General features: G+C 34.4%; 4 protein-coding genes across 5 annotated transcripts; 1 reads left to right on the top strand and 3 right to left on the bottom strand.

Annotated features, from left to right (window-relative positions):
- Positions 1-429: 429 nt before the first annotated feature.
- On the top strand, positions 430-2688 carry LOC102611626 (cytochrome b561 and DOMON domain-containing protein At5g47530). The gene is made up of 3 exons (XM_006468120.4): positions 430-1668; positions 1782-2036; positions 2194-2688. Exons 1-3 carry the CDS (start codon positions 1033-1035, stop codon positions 2506-2508), a joined length of 1206 nt encoding a protein of 401 aa, XP_006468183.2. The 5' UTR covers positions 430-1032; the 3' UTR covers positions 2509-2688.
- Positions 2689-2828: 140 nt separating this feature from the next.
- Positions 2829-6294, bottom strand: LOC102624075 (inositol-phosphate phosphatase). 2 transcript variants are annotated; one of them, XR_369459.4, is made up of 12 exons: positions 6084-6294; positions 5920-5975; positions 5781-5831; positions 4968-5048; positions 4719-4822; positions 4548-4632; positions 4171-4225; positions 4030-4073; positions 3789-3857; positions 3603-3703; positions 3405-3527; positions 2829-3160 (listed from the first exon to the last, which is right to left on the bottom strand). XR_369459.4 is itself a non-coding variant. In XM_006467260.4 (12 exons), the coding sequence occupies exons 1-12, from the start codon at positions 6094-6096 to the stop codon at positions 3064-3066; spliced, it is 813 nt and encodes a 270-aa protein (XP_006467323.1). In that variant the 5' UTR covers positions 6097-6292; the 3' UTR covers positions 2829-3063. The 2 variants fall into 2 exon arrangements, 1 of the variants encoding a protein (XP_006467323.1); XM_006467260.4 differs by having other exon boundaries at positions 3471-3527; positions 6084-6292.
- A 529-nt stretch (positions 6295-6823) lies between these two features.
- On the bottom strand, positions 6824-11190 carry LOC102624450 (putative MO25-like protein At5g47540). Its single transcript, XM_006467261.4, has 11 exons — positions 10785-11190; positions 10092-10253; positions 9789-9907; positions 9616-9690; positions 9063-9156; positions 8691-8750; positions 8106-8174; positions 7687-7785; positions 7431-7475; positions 7243-7345; positions 6824-7151 (listed from the first exon to the last, which is right to left on the bottom strand). Exons 1-11 carry the CDS (start codon positions 10902-10904, stop codon positions 7075-7077), a joined length of 1023 nt encoding a protein of 340 aa, XP_006467324.2. The 5' UTR covers positions 10905-11190; the 3' UTR covers positions 6824-7074.
- A 3689-nt stretch (positions 11191-14879) lies between these two features.
- LOC102624723 (cysteine proteinase inhibitor 1) lies at positions 14880-15423 on the bottom strand. The gene has a single exon (XM_052434047.1). It carries the CDS (start codon positions 15349-15351, stop codon positions 14995-14997), a length of 357 nt encoding a protein of 118 aa, XP_052290007.1. The 5' UTR covers positions 15352-15423; the 3' UTR covers positions 14880-14994.
- Positions 15424-16184: the final 761 nt, after the last annotated feature.

The raw sequence follows: 16184 nt of genomic DNA, 5'->3' as shown, positions 1-16184 counted from the left end.
TTGATGGGTTTAAATAGCCTTACCCTTTTGTATAATTATAAACATATAATAATAATACAAAGTACTTAATGTAAGCCGCAATTAATATTTGCTTTCAATATTCAAATTTTTATTTTTAAAACCATATGATAATAAAGTACATGAATCATGAAATATTAAAGGAGTTTATATTTATTTATCTATTTTGCAATTTCCAGTAATTAGAATTATAGAGAGTAATTGGTGAATTTTGTTTGTTAATTTTTTATTTTAATAAGATTGATTAGATTGGATTGGATTGAATTGAATTTTTTATTAGTTCGGATTTGATCGAATTTCAATAAATGATTGGATCAAAAATATAAAATTTAATATGTGATGGATTGCGTTTAGATTTTATGAATGTCATCATCTTTTATATGTATGCTACTATTACTATAAAATAAAAGTGGAAATTAAAGGATATTAAAAGCATTGTTAGTTGTTAAAAGGATATTACGTAAAAAAATGATACTCTCTCCCTCTCAAAATAACCCATTAAAAATTAGGTATTCTTAAAAGTTCAAAATATTTAGGAAATGCAGTTCAAGAGCTAGAAATGAATAGATGAAGTTGGCACAGGCTGGTGTGAAAAAAAAAAAAAAACCCAAAAAAAAAAAAGGGTAGTTGAAACAAAAACTTATAAACAAGTTTGGTTCCTTATGTAACCAATTACATACAAAAATAGGACAACAATAATCAATTATGTACAAAAATAGGAAAAAACTCCCGAATGAATGGAACCTCCCCACAACAGAGAAGGCAGAAGCCAGCAACAGCCTAAGCCACCAACTTTTATATTAACCAGCTCATCAATCCCAACATTTTCTCTCATTAGGAGCATTAAATTTCGTTACCATACGCTGTATAACATTTCTAATGATATTAATAGCCAAAAATATATATTATTAGGAATAATATTTCATTCCTTTAATTTGCACATTTCTGATTCTGAGATAGAGTCCCTTTAATTTGTTGTCATTTTGAAGGGACTTTATCAGCATTTTATTATATATGGCTGAGAGAATTTTCAGCATTGTGTTGGGGCGTTGGTCTCTTTTGATGTGCATGATTTTATCATCATCATCATCATCATATGCACAAACTTGTAGCAAGTATAGCTTTTCGAGCAACCGGGTGTTCAAATCATGCAATGATCTTCCTGTTTTGAACGCTTATATTCATTATAATTATGATTCATCATCAGGAAAGCTTGAGATTGGTTATAGGCAAACAAGAGTTTCATCTGCTCAATGGGTGTCATGGGCTGTTAATCCCACAGAACAAGGTATGGTTGGTTCCCAGGCACTTGTCGCATACCGACAACCTGATGGAAAAATTAGAGCTTATACATCACCAATCACTCAATATCAAACGACTTTGGCAGAGGGAAATCTTGCTTTCGATGTCTCGGATTTAACAGCGACTTATGCAAATAACGAGATGATCATTTTTGCTACCTTGGGACTTCAGAATGGAACTACTACTTTGCACCAAGTTTGGCAACAAGGTCCACTCTCAGGAAATGTGCCAGCAATTCATAGTACAACTGGACCTAATGTTCAATCCATGGGGACACTGAATCTTTTTTCTGGCCAAACTGCTACTTCTTCTGGAGGAGCTGCAAACTCTAAACTCAGGAAGAGAAACGTGAGTCATTTTTTCAAATTTTATTTATTGTATTCGGAGGTTTCATTTGATCATATTATATCTTGTATTGCTTTGTTATCTTGAAGTTATCTTTTAATAAATTAAATGTCCAGATTCATGGAGTGCTAAATGCTGTTAGCTGGGGTCTCTTGATGCCCATCGGAGTCATAATAGCAAGGTACTTGAAGGTATTCAAATCTGCAGGACCTGCATGGTTTTACCTCCATGTGTCTTGCCAATTATCAGCCTACATTGTCGGTGTTGCCGGATGGGCTACAGGTATCAAACTCGGCAGTGAATCCGTTGGCGTTGTACTAAAAACACACAGAACACTAGGCATCGTTATTTTCTGCCTTGGAACACTTCAGGTACCCTCAAATTGTCCCTTGAGTTCACATGTAAAAAAGTGCAGCAGCCTCAGCTGTTATAAATAAACATACCCACTTAATTTAATTGATAAGCAAGCTATTATCCATTAATTTGTGTTTTACTTGTACTAAGAAATGAATGATTTTGCTTGTTCAGGCGTTTGCTTTGCTTCTGAGGCCAAAACCAGATCACAAATACAGAATCTACTGGAACTTCTACCACCATTCAGTTGGGTATGCAACTATCATTCTCAGCATAATCAACATTTACAGAGGATTCAACATCTTGAAACCCGATAATAAATGGAAGCAAGCATACACTGGTTGTATCATTGTTCTGGTTTGCGTTGCGGTGGTTTTGGAAATATTTACATGGGCTTTGGTCATCAAGAGGAAAAAGTCGGGAAGTGGAGACAAGATATCACAATCCGTTAATGGATCAAATGGGAACAATAGTGGGCAAGGGGTGTAGATAAATTTGTACCATTACATATGTAGCTGCAGCTGCAGCGTCAGCCTGTGGTGGTCATTTGCTTTTTGTTGTTACAGATTTGACATTGTTGTGCTGCAGTTGAGGATTGGAAGTTACTCTTTCAAGGGATGGTTGTAAAAATTGTTGTGTCCGGATGTAATATGGTAGTTGCTCTTTGAGATTTTGCACATCTGTTTTATTGCATTTTTTTTCCCAAGTTGTTTTGTATACTCGTTTCATATCATACGGAGAGCATGCATCTTGGTTCCTTAAAGTTCCTGCAAATTCAGCATTCATGCAATAATATCCTAGCAAAGAAATTGTAATCCCAACTTTATGCGTTATCATTTCAATGAAACGTATGATTTGGAAGGCTTAACGCCAATTTGAAAAATCATTAAATTACTATTACAAATGGCTCTTTGTTTAAAACCTCACAGTGGGATCAAATCAAGAGTACATATCTTATTGCTGCTCAGAGAAAGTAGAATTATCTCGACCATAATAGATTAATAAGTAACTTCAAGATTATATCTGGAAGTTATAGATGCTTGCTCATTCTGATTGTCGCAAAGCCTCAATAAAAGCATCCTTGACGTGGGGGTTCGAAGCTGCAACTCTCTGAGCTGTGATATCAAAATCCTTACCAGATCTGATACAAAACAACTTGATCAATTCATAAACTTAAATATACGCTCTGAAACATATTTAAAATATCTCGTTTGTTCTTAACTCGTCTTTTTTTCTTGAAAAGAAATAGTAAGTGCTCTAAGAAATCATGTAGTTTTGTAACATTAATGGCATTGCCCAATTCCAAGTCACAGATGGCAAAGAAAAATTACTGAAAAGTAATAGATGTTAAAGTAATACATTAACTTAAAAGAGAGGGTAATCACAATTTCAGACTGTTATTCCCACCAAAGGTCTTTCTGAACTTTTGAGACAAAGATGTTTGCACTTACGGATCATAAACAAGTCCTCCAGCTTCTTCAACAATCACAACACCAGCTGCCACATCCCTGAGTACAAGACAGGACATAACTCTCATGTACTTCACATAACTAAGAAAAGAAGATAAAAAAGTACATGCATACCATGGACCTCCAAATCCGAGTTCATAAAACAGATCAAGCCTTCCGCATGCAATTCCACAAAGATTCAATGCACAGGAGCCACTCATCCGAAGGGATCTCACCTGGTAAAAAGATCAACTGAGATAACATTTATGGAAACAGAATTAGCGAATCTGTAAAAAATACAACGATGATCCTTGATTTTACCTTGAATAGCAAGCTATTGATTCTATTTGTAGAAGCATCCAGAGTTGGCTTATCACGTTTTGTTCCAGCCTGCTCTCAATAACATAAAATTTCCAGTTAATTACATGCTACTTGCGTAATTGTCAGTTTACTTCTATAGTTTAAACAGAAATATCATCCTCAAATTGGTGGCTATCCTCATCACGACAAATAATTAATTAATAAGAGACAAGACACTAGACATGTGTCAAACATTGCATACCTCTGTTGCGAGGAGAGACTTTACTAGTTCAGTTTGAGATGATACTGCAAATTTTCAAAACATAAGCATGCATTCTTTCTTGGAGGAATTGATAAATGATAAAGAAAAGAAAAATATAACATTGAGTATGGTGAAAATCACCTTTTATAGGTTTTCCATTAAAAAATGCACCTTGTCCACGGACTCCAGTAAAAAGCTACATGTAACGAATTCAAAGTTTACATTTCCATTGGCTGGTAAAACTCATGAACACAATATAAATTCTGGTCACTGGAGCAAGTTAATAATTTAGAATGTCTATTTTTCATTTGAAAGTTACCGACAGCATAAAGCTGAGAGGAAGCAAAGCACATGATTTGTTCACAGCAGGTGGCCCTAAAACAAACACTAAGGTACCAGAAACCACCCATGCCAGTTAGCAGTTATAACTCATGCGTTACCATCTACAATCCTGAGCCCTCAATTAAATGGTGTTTAACCATTCATTTTAGACCTTACAGGGAGCATAGAATTCTCACCTCATCCATTATTGGATTGTAGACAACCCCGACAATAGGAATCTTTCCAATTGTAAGACCGATAGAGATACACACAAAGGGAAACCTAGAAATATGCAATAATGTGAAAAATGAAATTAATCAATAATTAGAGAGCAAGTCAATAACCAACCAGTTAAATGCAATATTTACCCATGCACAAAGTTAGTTGTTCCATCAAGAGGATCAACAATCCAAGTGGGTTCATCAGTCAACTCTGTGGCACCACAAGCAGCGGTAGTTTCTTCTCCAATGAACTAAGATGTGATCAATTAAAACAAGTTCAGAAAGAGAGGGGGGGGGGGGGGGGAAATCCATTTAAAGGAGACAAGAAACTAAGTTGATAAATAGTGCAAATTATGTTAGATATACAAGCTAAACAATGAAGATATAGGAGACAACCTTATGCGCGGGAAATTGCTGCTTGAGATGATTAAATATGAGATCCTCACATGCTTTATCAGTTTCTGTGACCAAATCCACCTACATGTCAGCATTATGTTTGCCAATGATTAGTAGATATCATCATATATATCAGAGCTAAAAACTGGCAACAAAATATTCTCTGACACCTGGCCATTTCATATTTAAACTTGAATGCTAAATTTTCATTTCGACTAAGAGATTTTTTTGATAAACTGCATATAACGGGGGAAAATAAGGAGCAATTTAGCACTACACAGGTTAAGTTCCTTCACATCCCCATGGGGCTAGCAAATGCACTTATTTAGTTACCAGGAAACAACAATTTATAAGAAACAAAAAGTATTATCTGGATTCTTGACATAGTTTGTGATGTCTAAGAGATCAAAAATTCAAATCCACAATGACCATAGATTTAAAATAAGAATTAAAGCTAAGATATATATATAATTCTGGTGATTTGCTTCCATGGAGAGCTGAAAATTTTCAGCACTTCCAAGGACAACAAACATATCGCTCCCAACTGGTCAACATTTATGCTGATATGATCATAGAATACATCCCAGGCAAATTATGGTCTTAAACTAACAATAGCTTCAGTTCTAGAACTAATATGTGTACCAACCATCAATCATTGATGGTTCCATAATTTGATTCACTTGGGCTGAACTCAAAATTAAATAGCCACCCATAAGTACTGCATCAATGTACATGAATACAATTGCCTGAGTGATAATTATCAAATAAAAGAATTACAAAGTCCAATTTTTGTGAAAAAGAAAAAAGAAATACCTGGCCTTTATGCTCCACATTTTTGGTTTGATAGAACCCATTACGGATTATCTGTACATAACAACAATTCCAATACAAATAATAAAATAAAGACAATAAAGTTAAAATGAAAGAAAATTTGATTTTGAACTGAACCGACCTCGCCAGCCCTCTTAGCTGCATCAACTGCAGTGTCCAAGAACTTTGCAAGCGAATCTAAAATCCAAAAGAATTTAGTAAACAACAAAGAAAGTGTGTTAATAACAAAATGCGAGATTTTTTGAAAAAGAAGAATAAAAGAAAAATCAGAATATGGGGCATTACCATTTTGTGCCATATGGGTAGAATTTTTTATTATACGGGATTAAAAAGTTAAAGAGAAGAACGAGAAGAGAAGGGACAGCGAGCTGATGAGTGATGATGGTGGTAATGACAGGTTGTGCTTCGTTTTTGAGCTATTTTCTTTTTATTTGATTTTTTTTTGTATACGTTAGCAAAATGAAACCATCAAACCAATCTAATCCGACACCACGATTTTACTTGGTGTTTGTGTGTGTGTTTTTATAGACAAGATTCATCACGTCACGCAATTACCCTTTGGAAGAATACTGAAGAGTTCTCTCGAGTCCCATCGAGGTAATTACAACAGTAAAAATCGCAATCACTTTGCCTACTTATTTTATAATTTAACTCACGCTCGCCCTCCTCACACTCTCTAGCTGAAAGTCGGATGATTCGTGGAATATGCCAATGCCAATGCCAACGCCAACACATTTTGTTTCGTTGGGGTTGGTACAGGACACAACACAATCAGTGGCAGGCATAGCATTCCTTCCAAGCTGAGGAAGCTTCGTGCCTTGCCTCCTCTCTTAAAACTCTCTCTTGTTTATTAATCATTATAACTCCATTTAACGTGAACACAGGACCCAACAAATAAACATACCCCCAATCCCTTTCAAGCCAGCCACATTGAACTCCAAACCATAATGCAGACAGCATAGCTTTCGACTCACCTCAAAAATTGTGTTAGCCGAATGCAGAATGGTAGAAATACGAATGTAATGTACTGTGATTAAACCAAGTATGCCAATTTAACCAATTTCTTATATGAATTTTTTGTTCTTCATTTTTTTTTCCTTTTTCCAACACAAGTTTATATATATATAACTACAAGAAAGGTGGGAATACTGAGTACTTAGAAAATAAACATCTTACTTAGCCAATTATTTGACTACTATGACCGCTATATGATTCACATTTAAATGATGTCAAATAACACAAGAAGATTGCCACGTGAGTGATACAGCAAGCTTGCTCATGGGCGGTCTCTTGGCTCAAGACCAGCAATTTCCTTCACAACCTGAGCTTTGTCTGCCTCAAACTGTTCATCCTCTGTATCAAAGAATGCTTGTAATTGTCAACAAAGTCTCAATTACCATCTTTAAGCATGCTGTTATATTTATAGAAATGCTACACCTTCTACCTTTATCAGTTTTGAAATCAGCAAACAACCGTAGAAGCTTGCTTCTGTTGGCAACGAGTATGCTTACTATGTCAGGAGGTTTGTTTTGATTCGCAGCAAACAGCTGTAAGGCATACACATACAAATGAATATATAGTACCTTAAAACTATAAACTCACAATGTACTCAGCAACTAGAACAGGAAGTACCTTGAAAACATGAAATGCTTCTATCTGGATACTCTTGCTGGATTCCTGCAAGAGGGAAGCATTTAGTACATCAAAGCTTTATTTCAATCAATAGACAAGTTTATTAGTCAATTATGGCCCATTGGGCATCAAATAGGTGGCTATCACAAACCATATGCAAGGATATTTTATCAAACGTTACTGGTTCAGTCCCCTGCAATTTTTGATAAGCCAAGTAAAAGATATCTTCCACATGCATTCTGGGAAAGTATCTTACTCTAAGAAGATTCATGAGTATCCTCAAATTTTCCCTTGAGCTCACATATCTTGTCATCACTACTGAATTTGACCGATCCAGTAATATGTCTCCCAACAGCTATAACAAATAAAGCAACCTTCATTAATAAACAGTATAAGTACCAAAACAACCAACCATAAATTCCACTACGCCATATTCCATTTCAAACATCACAAAGTGATGATAACAATCTTTATTAAACCTTCTGAAATTTTCTAACTTCAATTAAAATACGTTGTGATTCTATCCACGGCCAAAAATGAAGAACTATTGTATTAGTTAAAACTAATTTTGAGAAGCCACATATGCCAAAAGCTCCGGGTTAGTTTTCATTTCATTTTCTTATTCAAAAGTCAAATAACAATAATTACCCATTGACTTGCACATAGTTTTCCTACCTTGACAGCTTGTCGTCTGGTAATGTAATTGGAAGATTCCAACAGTTTTGAGTTATATTCTGCAAAAAACTGAAAACAGCAGAGGATTTGAACATATTAAGCTCTGCTCAATAGAAAACAGCAACAAGAAGTTTAGAAATATATCACGTATGATTGAGATGTAAAAATTTAAGTACCATGAAGTGCATCAATCAAGAATGTTTACGTAGGGCTAACTCTCCTTATGCAAATATAAGAAAATTCAAAGCAGAAAAATTTAAAACAAACAAGATCAAAGCATAATCAAATTGGAAACGCGCAAAATGGAATGAAACAAATCATACCTTCACATTTTATACTTATCAAAAGCAATTCTGTTTAACACATATCATAGCTTGTAGAATATATGCATCACCATAGAGAGTACCAGGTGTTACTAAATTTTTACATCCTATTCTTCTCATTAAATTACCTTCATCTACGTTTCATATGAATTCAGAATGGAAAGGCATTGCATAATGTTAAACACCCTTTTCATCTAGGGTTCATTTGGGCATCGACACACACACATGTATGTACAGTTTAAAATATAAAAGCAACATTTACCCAGTCATAATTCTTAGAAAGAAATTCGGCCACAGTGGATTTGTGCCTTGTCAACAGTTCCTGCAGTAAAGTGTACAAGAGCGTCACTCTCACATTTGCATCAGCATAACTTAGAAGTCCAAAATAAAGCTGGATATAAATCATATAGAATAAATTATAATGACAGCCACAAAACTGAATAAAGTTTAGAAAACCATAAAAAGAATGACTAAACCAACAATTGGAAATATAACTTCAACGGACTGCAAGATGCATGACAAAAACCAAGTTTCACTTGCAGCTTAGTTGTTCATATTAAAATAAAAAACTAATGGCAAAATCATAGAGAGAGAGAGAAAGAGATCCTTCATCACTTCTTATTTAAGTATATACCTTAAAAGTTGCAGCAGCATCTGCAGCAATGTCAAAATTTGGAAGCTGTATATAGTCAAAAAACTTCTTCATGTGCTGGGATTCCAACACATATCTGTAAATCAAAGCAGAGAAGTTAAGACATTCACATGAAGCCTATGAACAAATAATGATCATGAAATCAACCAATTTGAAAATCTTAATTGAAAGAACTATATTATACCATTAGAACAAAAGGGTGAATACACATCATTTAGAAAACCCTCATCAATCAATATACTAACAACTTTGATAGACAAATGGTTTCTAAAATTAAACCGTAACTCAATTTTTTAAGACGAAATCACAAAAAGGAAGTCCAGGATATCAGCACAGGCACTAGACGAAAATTGCCTGCAATGTGCCCATTGCTTTATTGTCACCCAACATTTTCAACTTTGCAACAAATTCTCGGCATATGATTTGAATCAATTCCATGATTGCAATTCAGTAGTTCACTCAAAAATAGAGGATCAGATTTCTGTAAGCTTGTCAAGTGATGAAATGAATAGTTCAATCTAATTAGCTTACTCACCTTGCAACACTCTGATGACGAATACACTCCCTAAGCATAGCACCATAATGTAAAGCCATGTCTGTGTTTTCATAACTACAGAAGCAGCTTTCAACAATTAGAACACACTAACAAACACAATGGTATAACATGGCATCCTAACATCCTTAAAATATCTTATAATTTTAACTTACCCAGCTATCAGAATATCCAAAAGATCTATGTTTGCTTCTAAGTAGTCAGAGGCAATCAACTTTGAGTGAACTTGTTGCCTCTGTAAATTAGCAACAACCTGAGTGGCATCTTTCCTTGCCTGCAAAATACAATCATGTCTTACTGCATTGTATTTTGTAATTGAACCTCAGCAGTGAAATTTGGCAAGATTATTAACGACATGATCATTACAAAGTTGAAATCTTAAACCGGGATACAAGAAGTTAATAAATAAAACTAAAGGCAATCTGGGAGGTAGTTCAACTTAGCAATGTAATGCTTACCTCCAAGTTCAACTTTGGAAGACAAGTTATCAAAAGCCGTAACGTGTTTTCCCTGAAGAACTCTGCAGTCAATTGTGCACATGCCTCTGAAACTGGCTCAGATTCACTATTGCCATAAAGTATTGACTTTAACTCCCTGATGTTTTTACATAACTCTGCCATCTACAAAAAGGAAAAGGTTAACTTGGAGGTCTAGTTTGGGTAATGCAAAGAGGAGAAGGATCAACGATTTGATTATGAAGAGTCACCACTCACGGATTCAACCATTTGATTAAACAATTTCAAAACAATTCAAAGCATGGCAGATATTTGTAACAATTCAACTCATGACCTTGTCCTTGTACACACAATGAAACTTTCTTTCAAGTAATTTGTCAGTGCAATATCCCCAAACCATCACATCCAAAAAATCGGCCAAGGCTACTAAAATTCAACGTCATTAAATTCAATCTGTTGGTCAATCCCATGCCATTGTGGCCAATCCACAGTAAAAATGAAGGCAGACTATTTAAAATTAATAAATAACAAAAAGTTACAAACTTTAACAAAAATTCAGCCTGTTTTCACATACCCAGGTATCAAAATCGCAGACTAAACTCTCAAAACACTCATCACTAACTAATTCAGGTAATCCCCAATCTCACGCATGAGTATTTTCCCAGAGAACAAAAAATGGGTAAGAAATATAAAAACCTTGTCTTCGCGCTTCGATTCACGAACATCTGCGCTGCGATTGGCGTAAATAATAAGATCCCGAGTTTGGCGGACGATGTCGACGGGAGTACGAGGCTTGGATTTGAAAAGTCCCTTCATTTTTGTGTTAGGGTCTAATTCGTTAATCGAACTTGAACTGGCTGAGCTCGAGAGGCGCTGGACCGATTGACTCGCCGAGGCTGAGAGCGCCTCAGCTTTCGGCTTTGACGCACAGATTCCTATTGTGTATCTTCTTCTTCTAATTAGGCTTTAGGGTTTCAGCTTTCGAATTTAATTTTGCTGTCTGAGTTGTTGTTACAGTCTACAGAGAGAAAGAGACTGTTCATGCGTTTCAATGATTTTTTTAAAGATTTTTATTTCATTTTTATCTATTGAAAAACTGTGCTGCGTCGTTTTCGATTTTAGTCAATCAATTATCAATCAACGGCTTCGCTTTGGGGTTTTACGTTTAAGTGTTCGCCACTCGGTAGTTACCATGTGCACTCGATGTCATCCCGATGATGATGATGAGATGAAAAAATATCTTCTGCTTTCATTGTAGAGTCATAGAAATTGATACAACGATGCATGATCATAGAAAATTACCAAAAAAAACTTGAATTTCATTAACCAATCAAATTAATTTATTTTCCCTCAAAATCTATCTCTCCATTATTAAAAAAAGTAAAAATCTATCTTAATCTATGACCGTGAGGGGCAGGCATTATGTTCTCCAATCTTCATATCCACATATTTTCCTCCTATTGATTGTTAATAACTGTTTGTGATGGCCAACTTGCACTTGCTAATGCTCCTTTCGGTTCCACCTTCACAATCACATGCTTTCGGCTTCGCCACCCGCTAGACAATTTAATGCTCCTTACAAACCATTTATTTAGGAAAGGAAAAATGGAAGAAAAAGCCACACCGCATATCCACGTGCCTGCGGGAAAACGTTCTCCACTTTTTCAACTTCAAAGTCCAAATGCTAAATCCGATAAGCATATGCTAGAATATGCTAGTTCTAATTGCCTTTTGAATTGAAATTGAACAGCTCTAATTTTTAAATTATAATATTAAAATATTTAATAAATTTTAATAGCTGTGGTTTGAAGACTAAATTGATTAAATTTTATATTTATTAATTTTATCAACATAATTATCTAAAAAAATATTTATTATATACAATTAATTTTTATTTTATAATTATAATTTTATTACTATAATTATAACTTTTAAAAAATTACCGTACCTTAATATCAAATAGAATATAAGCCATGGATTGATTCGGCTACAGACTATTGCATGTTAACAACGTTCATGGTGGACCCTGAAATGGATTAAGGCCATTCCAAAGACTTTTTTCACAACCCCATTTCATTAAAGTTTGAAGTGCAGGGCCCACCCAATTTTTTATCCTTTCATATTTTCTCTTCATCAGAAGTGGATGAAATTTACAATTTTCTTAAAAAAAAAAAAAATAAATAAAAAGGAAACTTTTATTTAAAGGAAGGAAAAAATTCAATCGGTTCCAGTCATAGTCCCACTCCCACACATAAGTGCCTAGCTAGTGGCTATAAATTTCCCTAGTCCTAACCACTTTATAAATTATATCTAAACTGTTTTTAGATTGATATCAGTCCAAGTATACTGTTCATTCTTCGAATGGTGTTGTTAGGTTAGGTAATAATGTAACTTACATTAATTCAAAATGTGTATTTAATAATCTAAAAAGTAGTTTAGTTAATTCTATTTTTAAGTCACTAGTTACAATTTAATGATTGATGTAAGTACATTATAATGTAATTTAACAAGGACATCCTTCAACATATTCTCTGGATAGGATAATATGGTTCGTCTAATTCACTATCATGCAAATATAAAAATATTCATTTCCCAATATCATTGTTTTACTGACATATAACATATATTTACAGCTCTTTTGGTTTTAGTCATGGACTAATTGGGAGTTTTATATTTAACGAGTATAATCTTACAGCTCCAATATATTTCTATGATGATTATTTTTGCCAATCACATGTGAAAATCCGAAAATCACTAATCATCCATTGAATTTTTTAAGGTAGCATTTATTTTTTCGCTTGAAATACAAATAAACTTGAATTAGTCATGAATTCTAAATAGAGTTAGATTTTTAAATTTAAATTAAAAGTTTTTTAAATTCAAATGCCTGATAATAAGTAATAAACATCTCAACAAATTTAAGAAAGATAATATTATATCATAATATAAATCATGTTCGTGTGAATATTTAACTTTTTAATATTCTAAATTAGAATATATTATTAATTTTATTCTGATTTATAATGTATTATGTGAAAAAATTGTAAAGATAAATAATACTAATTTGAAGTATATAAAAATAATAATGCCACTATTTCATTATCACAGATTAATGCTAATTAATAATTTTATTTAAGTAAGGATGAAAATAAATTAATTAAATAAGATTATTTTACAAAATATTTTTTAATGATGACATTATAATTTTTTAATTAAATAAAAATCTAAAAAATAATTTAACAATTTAATAATTAAATTTTTTTATTAAGTTGAAAACCAAACATACTTAATAAATTAATTATTTGATATTAAATCATTGAATTAAAATAAATAAATAACTCCAAATATACATTTAATATGACTTATCTAATAGTTAAAAATACTTTTTTACTCTTAAAAATTCTTTATTTTTTTATATTAGTTGGTTGTAGTTTATATAAAATCTTGAAATTAAATAAACTACTTTGGCCCAACTAATAAAATTAATTTTTTTTTAATTTTAAATTCTTTTTTTTTTAATTAATTGGGGCTCTAAGAAGAGCTAGAGAACAACAGTACGGGGGTGAGAAATCCTGTAAGAGTCATGCAATAACAGAGCCCTAACGCCCAAAGGGGGGAAAGGGTACACAGTAAGGCCTAGCGGAATAGAAAAAGCGAGGTTCGCCATATAATTTGCAACAAAATTTACTTCTTTGTAGATATGAGAGATGGAAACATGTCAATCCAATTTGAGATAATCTTTTATAGCCTGGACCAAAAGAGCATATTCATTGGTCAACACCGAAGGTCTAGCCACCACTTGAGTAACGCATAAGCTATCCGTTTCAGCTTTCAATCTGCGGATACCAGAATTCCATGCAAGCTGGATCCCTTGATATAAGCCCCAGAGCTCTGCGACAGTAACAGAGCAAGAACCAATCATCATCCCAAAGCATGTTAGCCAACGTCCTAAGTGATCTCGAATCAAACCACCTGCAGTGGAAGTCCCATGAGACTTGTGAGCACCATCCGTATTCAGAGTACACCAGGGCCACTCAGGAGGATGCCAAGAAATCCACATGTGAGCCCTAATATTCCTAGTGAGCAACGGGTGGTTATGAAGCTTGTGAATCTCCTCAGCTCTTGTATGGACATCCACCAACAAAGCCAAAGGGTCCAACATCAATTTGTTAAAGAGAAACTGATTTCGCCAATACCAGATCCTCCATAACGCGACGCCAAAAAAAACAGCCCAGTTCGAAACATTCCCTACCTTACTATTAACAGCCAGATTCGAGCAGAGCCAAAGATTAAGCCGAGAATTAAAGAAACTGTGTCGTTTGCTTGTCGGAATAATGTTGAGCCAAAACTGCTTAACCAACCAACAATCACGTTCCATTTATTTTATATTTTTCAGAATAAAAAATTTGTTCATTAAAATGATTTTACGACATTTAATAAAAACATACCGCAAGCAACCAAACTACTAATAAATTTCTTTTAATAAAAGCTGAAGCTCCATTGATGAAAACTCTCGTTAAACCTCATATTTAAAAAGCTACGATAACAATAACGGAGCCTCTTAACGCCGGTGACACTAATACCCATCCGATCATTAGCAGTTTTGCAGACGGTCAAGCATCGCTGACCGCCAGGCAATGGCTCCAATCACATGCTTATGTATCAGTTATCACGTCACTTTCGCCCGACATATTAAAACATAAATTAGAGATCAGGGCGGACTGCATATAAAATTATAAGTAATCATCACCATCATCAACAACAATTGAAAGAGAAAATGGAAAATCGAAATCTGAAAGACTCACCTTTGACATTCATAAACAATATAATAATATCATCACTCACATAACGAAAACCTTAATAATTATCAATCTGAGATTACATGCATTGTTATTTGTTAAACACCCTATTTAACCATAGGCTTAAACGAGGTGAGACTCTTGAAATGCTCCCATGGCTTCTCCCAAACGACAGCTTCAAATTTCTTGGTCGAAGGTCCGTCCTTGACGACCAAGATCAGCCGGTAATTGGTGCCGGAAACCACCTGAGTCTCGCCCTTCTCCACGCTCTCGAACTTCAACGCGCTCTTTGACTGTTTGTTGTACTCCGTCACCGCGAACTGTCCGATCTCCATCACGTGCTTCTCCTTGGGGTCCTCTATCGGCTTCCATCCCCCAACCAACGCTCCTTTACGGTCGCCGGCGGCCAGGAGAGGGACCACGGAGAGAAAGAGAACAATAAGACAGCAAAAACGTTGATTCATTTTCGTTGTTTTGGTAACCGTTCACACCAAAGTCCGTGACTTCCGGTTCTTGAGTGAATACTTCGCCTTGGCCCCTGGTTTTGGGTTTTATACGCGGCGAGTTTTAGTGCACCGACACGTCTGTACGCTTTGTCTGATTTGAAAAGGAGGTACACGTGACAGTCAGTGGTGTGATTTCTGTGGTCTTATCATATACGTGGCGGTTTACGAAATGGGGCCCGCATTCTTGGCGTGGCAGGATGTGAATACTGAGTGGGAAGGAGAATGTATGTGCTTTAGCACACCTGAGCATTTACCACTAGAAAGTGATACTGACGCAGGCAAATAATAAAATAATAATATCTAATTGGGTGAGACTGATTTCTTCTCTACACTACACCTTTTTTTTTTAATTAAAAAAATAATTTTTTTTAAAATTACTTAATTAATATTTTTTCTTTGTCTAGAGAAGTGATACTGACGCAGGCAAATAATAAAATAATAATATCTAATTGGGTGAGACTGATTTCTTCTCTAGACTACACCCTTTTTTTTTAATTAAAAAAAATATTTTTTTAAATTACTTAATTAATATTTTTTCTTTGTCTAGAGAAGTGATACTGACGCAGGCAAATAATAAAATAATAATATCTAATTGGGTGAGACTGATTTCTTCGGGAAATTTACAAAAATAACCATAAAACTTTTGTTATTTTCATAATTAATTCTCTAAACGTTTTCTATCAACATTAGCCAAAGATAAGCCTTTCTCTCCAAATTACCCTTGTTTACAAACCAAAAGCAACTTTCTTTCTTCCTTTTTATCAAACCAAACGCAGCTTTACACTCTTGAA

Source organism: Citrus sinensis, chromosome 2 (assembly GCF_022201045.2).
Source record: "Citrus sinensis cultivar Valencia sweet orange chromosome 2, DVS_A1.0, whole genome shotgun sequence".
Classification (NCBI taxonomy): Eukaryota; Viridiplantae; Streptophyta; class Magnoliopsida; order Sapindales; family Rutaceae; genus Citrus; species Citrus sinensis.
Note: the sequence above shows the minus strand (reverse complement) of the source record. Positions and strands in the feature narration are given on the sequence as shown.

Excerpts from the sequence above, each read along its gene's own strand:
- LOC102624723 (XM_052434047.1), bottom strand. The coding sequence starts at position 15,351 with ATGAATCAACGTTTTTGCTGTCTTATTGTTCTCTTTCTCTCCGTGGTC.
- LOC102624450 (XM_006467261.4), bottom strand. The coding sequence starts at position 10,904 with ATGAAGGGACTTTTCAAATCCAAGCCTCGTACTCCCGTCGACATCGTC. Across the intron at positions 8,751-9,062 it reads ATGCTGCTGCAACTTTTAAG|GAACTGTTGACAAGGCACAA; the intron begins GTATATACTTAA and ends ACTTTACTGCAG. Across the intron at positions 7,152-7,242 it reads TGATTTCAAAACTGATAAAG|AGGATGAACAGTTTGAGGCA; the intron begins GTAGAAGGTGTA and ends TCTTTGATACAG.
- LOC102624075 (XM_006467260.4), bottom strand. Across the intron at positions 5,832-5,919 it reads CAGCTAAGAGGGCTGGCGAG|ATAATCCGTAATGGGTTCTA; the intron begins GTCGGTTCAGTT and ends TGTTATGTACAG. Across the intron at positions 3,161-3,470 it reads GGAGGACTTGTTTATGATCC|ATCTGGTAAGGATTTTGATA; the intron begins GTAAGTGCAAAC and ends GTTTTGTATCAG.
- LOC102611626 (XM_006468120.4), top strand. The coding sequence starts at position 1,033 with ATGGCTGAGAGAATTTTCAGCATTGTGTTGGGGCGTTGGTCTCTTTTG. Across the intron at positions 1,669-1,781 it reads CTAAACTCAGGAAGAGAAAC|ATTCATGGAGTGCTAAATGC; the intron begins GTGAGTCATTTT and ends TTAAATGTCCAG. Across the intron at positions 2,037-2,193 it reads TCTGCCTTGGAACACTTCAG|GCGTTTGCTTTGCTTCTGAG; the intron begins GTACCCTCAAAT and ends TTGCTTGTTCAG.